This window comes from Olea europaea, chromosome 10 (genome assembly GCF_002742605.1).
Source record: "Olea europaea var. sylvestris chromosome 10, O_europaea_v1, whole genome shotgun sequence".
Classification (NCBI taxonomy): domain Eukaryota; kingdom Viridiplantae; phylum Streptophyta; class Magnoliopsida; order Lamiales; family Oleaceae; genus Olea; species Olea europaea.
In genome coordinates, this window is record NC_036246.1 from 39,272,749 (window position 1) to 39,277,196 (window position 4,448).

Sequence of the window (4,448 nt, forward strand, 5' to 3'; positions counted from 1 at the left end):
ATCGTTCTAAGAGTAAAATGGATAAACATATAGTTTTTGATAGAAAAAAATAATAATAGAGAAATAGAACTTTGTTAATTAACTCGTGAACATTAAGCCCGTGTTTGGTTAAACGGGGGGGGGGGAGAAATTTTTTTTTTTTCGGTAATTTTTTTTTTTTTTTTTTTTTTTTTTTTTTCTTTTTTTCTTTTTTTGGGAATTGTTTCTATTTGTTAGTTACAAGAACTAATGTAGTGATCTGCAGGTATCAACATTTCAGTATAGGTACTTCCAATGCAATATGATATGGACACATTTTTATTTTAAGAAAATAAAAGAAATATATAGACAGAAGTTTGGATTGTAGATAAAAAATTTTGAAGATCAACTTTAGACTCGACTACCTATTCGTTAGATATTAGTAGTACGTAGATAACAAGTCTTAATTTCAACTTACAGGACACTTAGACGTCAATCTATATTTTGTATTGAGGACGCTCTTATGAGTCAAGTAAAGATTTGGATGCAGTTTCTTAATAGTAATAATCTAAAGATTTGATTTTGCCTCCGACTCATTCTTTTGCTTAAACATAAACGTAAACATGTCGGTAAGTGAACGTTAGTTTTCTTTTTTTAAAATATATTCATTGAGTAATTGAAGTTCTTGTCCTCATATAATTACAAATAAAACTATTCTCTTTATGTTTTTCTTATTTTTGATATATTAGAAATTTAATTTGATTTTATCTCCATTCTCATGGAAGGAAAGTTTACGCATGCATGTGGTGGAAGAGAAATCATAATGATTTTTGAATTGTTTGATATGTAGATATATATGTATTGTATGTTAAAAAAAGGTTATTCTTAAAAAAATTGTCATATTGCACCGTCTTTAAGAATATTGCAAATTAAAAGGAAAACACAATTTAGGACTTGTTCGATAATGATTATGAGAATTACAATATAGGGCTTGTTTGATAATGATTATGAGAATTTTTTTTTTACCGTTAAAAAGAAAAGTGGTTCTCAACTGTGAAATAAGTAAAAAATGACGGTTGACTTAGAAAAATAACGGTCAAAAAATTAATTTTTTTTTTTTTGTAAAAAATTAGAGCCAAACATGCACTTAGGTTATTCCTTGTCATATTGCGTTGTGTTTAAGAATAACCATTTTTAAATTTACTTTGAAATTCTAAATATCAGTTATATTATAGGTGGCAACCACCCGAGCAAGGTCAGCTTGGCCCGTTGACACTCAAGCCCTGTCGGGCCACCAAACTGGCTGGGCATCTGTGTAGCATAGAGTTGGACCGATCTGGGTTGCCGGCCCTTTTTAAAAGTGAATTAGAGTTTTTGGAAAAATAAAATAAAACAAATTAGCAATGCGTAGCTCATGCCATAATATGTTTTTTCCAACAACTCTGATGTCCTATCAAAAATTTAGGATGATGATGTCATAATATGTTTTCCCTTATCCTGTTACTTTGGTGATGTGCTGATGGAAGGAAGAAGAAGGGGATCATGGGTGGTACAAAATTCAAGAAGACATTTTTTTTTAATCCTATAAAATATTTTATTTATTAGAAATGATTAGTAAAATGCGTAACAAAATATTTTTTTCCAATTTTATTCAGCTCAGAAATATCAAACATGTCTCTAATAGCTTAGATTTTATTTTGTTTGCTAGATTTAGAAATAAATTTCTATAAAAAAAGAGAAAAGTAAAATTCCATTTCTGTTACATTAGATATCGAATGACACTGACTGCTCACCACATGTATATACACACACCCAAACGCGCTCTCCTCGAAATCAGCACCGTCTTTCCCCACTCTCTTTGAGAAATTCCGTAAGTTCTTGATACTTTAGCTTTGCTATTGGGAAAATCTTTCATTCTTGAATCAAGAATCCACTAATAATGGTCCGAGTGAGTAACAATTTGGTTGGCATTCTCAATCTGATCACACTTTTGCTGTCAATTCCCATCATAGGAGGGGGAATATGGCTCTCAAAGCAAGCCAACACAGAGTGCGAGCGATTTCTTGACAAGCCAGTAATAGTCTTAGGAGTCTTTATTCTGCTGGTTTCAATTGCAGGTTTAGTGGGTTCTTGCTGTAGGGTTTCATGTCTTTTATGGGTCTATTTAGTGGTCATGTTCTTGTTGATTCTTCTTCTGTTTTGCTTCACAATCTTCGCATTTGTGGTGACAAATAAGGGCGCTGGTGAGGCACTTTCAGATAGGGGATATAAGGAGTATAGATTGGGGGATTATTCAGATTGGCTACAGAAAAGGGTTAATAATGATAATAATTGGAATAAGATTAGGAGTTGTTTGCAGGATAGTAAGATTTGTCAGAGGCTTCTTGATGATGGGTCATCTACAAAAGTTGAAGATTTTAACAGACAACACCTTTCTTCCCTTCAGGTATACATGCCCCCTCATCTTGTGTTTCTTGTGATTCATTATGAATGATAGAACAGAACTGCTTTAGATCTGGGCGTGACCGTAATTTACATTTATATGTGTGAAATTTCTTGAAATTATACTCTGGCTTATTTCTTGAAAAATTTGTTATGGTTTGTTTGATATAACTTTTCAGCTCCACGTTTTATGAGATTTTAACTTTTTATCAACTTTTCTTTGTCAAACAGCCCCTTAGTTTGATCCATAAACATTTGTCAAATTTAGAAAAGTGAAAACTGAAAAGTTTACTTTTATTTCAGAATTTTTTCTTTTTGTTTATTTCCAGTGCTCTTGCAAAGTTGAGCGACTTTTAAACTTAGAATTTCTTTGGAAAAGGTACTTTTGGAATAAAAGTGCAGTATTTGTTCGTGTCTCTTAATATTACTGGTATCTAAAAGGTTTTGAGTTTTTAGACAAATATATGTATTTCTTTAGCTTTTTCCACATATCTATGGCGGCAATTTGAGATCACTTCAATCATTGTCAATTTCCATAGCATAGACATGATTTTCTTTATCTTTCGTGTCATTGAGCTTTTGGGGCTGTGTGGAAAGGAATTCTATTTTTTTCATTCATTCATATTTCCTTAACAGCATATAAACCTTTGTTTTTTCGTTTTCCTACACAGCATTATCACTATCCCATGTATTTTAATTCCCGCTTCAGTTGTTGCTATAGCAGTTCAATGATACTCTGATGCATGTTTTTTATTTTTTCTTCTTGATTTGATTCTTCCATGTTTCTTTTCGTTGTGTATTTATCTTGTACATAACGCTGATAATATGATATCTTAATTCTAAATTCGTTTAACTATTCATCATTTATGATGTACACCAGAAGCTTGGAACCATTTTTCACGGTATAGATTTTGTGTCAAGTGCGGTGAAACATTTATTTGGCTGTCATACTGTAAATACTTATGCCATTAGTTGGTATGCTGTCGACTGGTTTTCCTGTAACCAAAAACTTCGGAGAAAGAGTATATTTTTTGGAGGCATGTTTGTATGGAGTTTTTTCAAAGGCAAAACAGGACTGTCAGGCGTGCATTTCAAATATTAATTTCGTCTTGTGATTTTGTCTCCTGCATGAAGTCTTGATGTCTTAAGAAGAGTGCTTTCTTTCAAGCCAACCCCTATATTCATTTCTTGCTTGAAATTTATTCCTGGAACAATTAGAACTTTGCTAGTTCATTCATCTTTTTAATATAGATTCCTCTTTTGTTATTATAAGGCGGATGTGTTTATTACTTAATCCGTATACATTTTTTTCACAGTCTGGTTGCTGTAAGCCATCTAATGACTGTAACTTCCAGTACATTAGCCCAACAAACTGGACTGGGACACCAACCTCATCCTTCACTAATCCCGACTGCTTTGCCTGGAGCAATGATCCGAATATCTTGTGCTACAACTGCCAATCGTGCAAGGCAGGGATGCTGGACAACATCAAGAGTGACTGGAAGAGGGTGGCTGTTATCAACATCATTTTCCTCGTCTTCCTCATTATTGTGTATTCCATTGGATGTTGTGCATTCAGAAACAACCGGGAGGACAATTCATGGAAACAGTACCCTTGAATGTATTGACTTGTTATTTTTGGTTTAGACATATAAGTTTCTAAAGAGAATTGTATTCAGGATGTCAAGTTTCCCGTTACTGTTTTGTTAGGCGTACAGGTTATTGCTTTTACCTATCTGGATTGGATTGCGCTAACAGATTTATTTTGATATTACTTGGGATCTGTTCTTATAAATTGGATTATGTTCATTTCAAATTTTCTGTCTTCTTGTACCTTCACAACTTTGTTAATGCATATACATAAAATCATAGTGCTGATTGATTTCTTGAATGTGGTCGCTCATCAGTTGAGGCATTTTCCCTTGCATCAGTGGTTGGTGTGTTATGGATTGGGATAGGAAATGATGGAGGATGACTATAAATGCTGTCTAATGGAATCATAATCTTTTTGGAATAATAATAATGGTAGATTGGCCAGAAGCTTAGTG

At 33.1% G+C, this 4,448-nt stretch overlaps 1 protein-coding gene across 1 annotated transcript; it reads left to right on the forward strand.

Annotated features, from left to right (window-relative positions):
- The first annotated feature begins 1,748 nt into the window (after positions 1–1,748).
- LOC111402191 (tetraspanin-8-like) lies at positions 1,749–4,226 on the forward strand. The gene is made up of 2 exons (XM_023030344.1): positions 1,749–2,404; positions 3,717–4,226. Exons 1-2 carry the CDS (start codon positions 1,898–1,900, stop codon positions 4,017–4,019), a joined length of 810 nt encoding a protein of 269 aa, XP_022886112.1. The 5' UTR covers positions 1,749–1,897; the 3' UTR covers positions 4,020–4,226.
- The last annotated feature ends 222 nt before the right edge of the window (positions 4,227–4,448 follow it).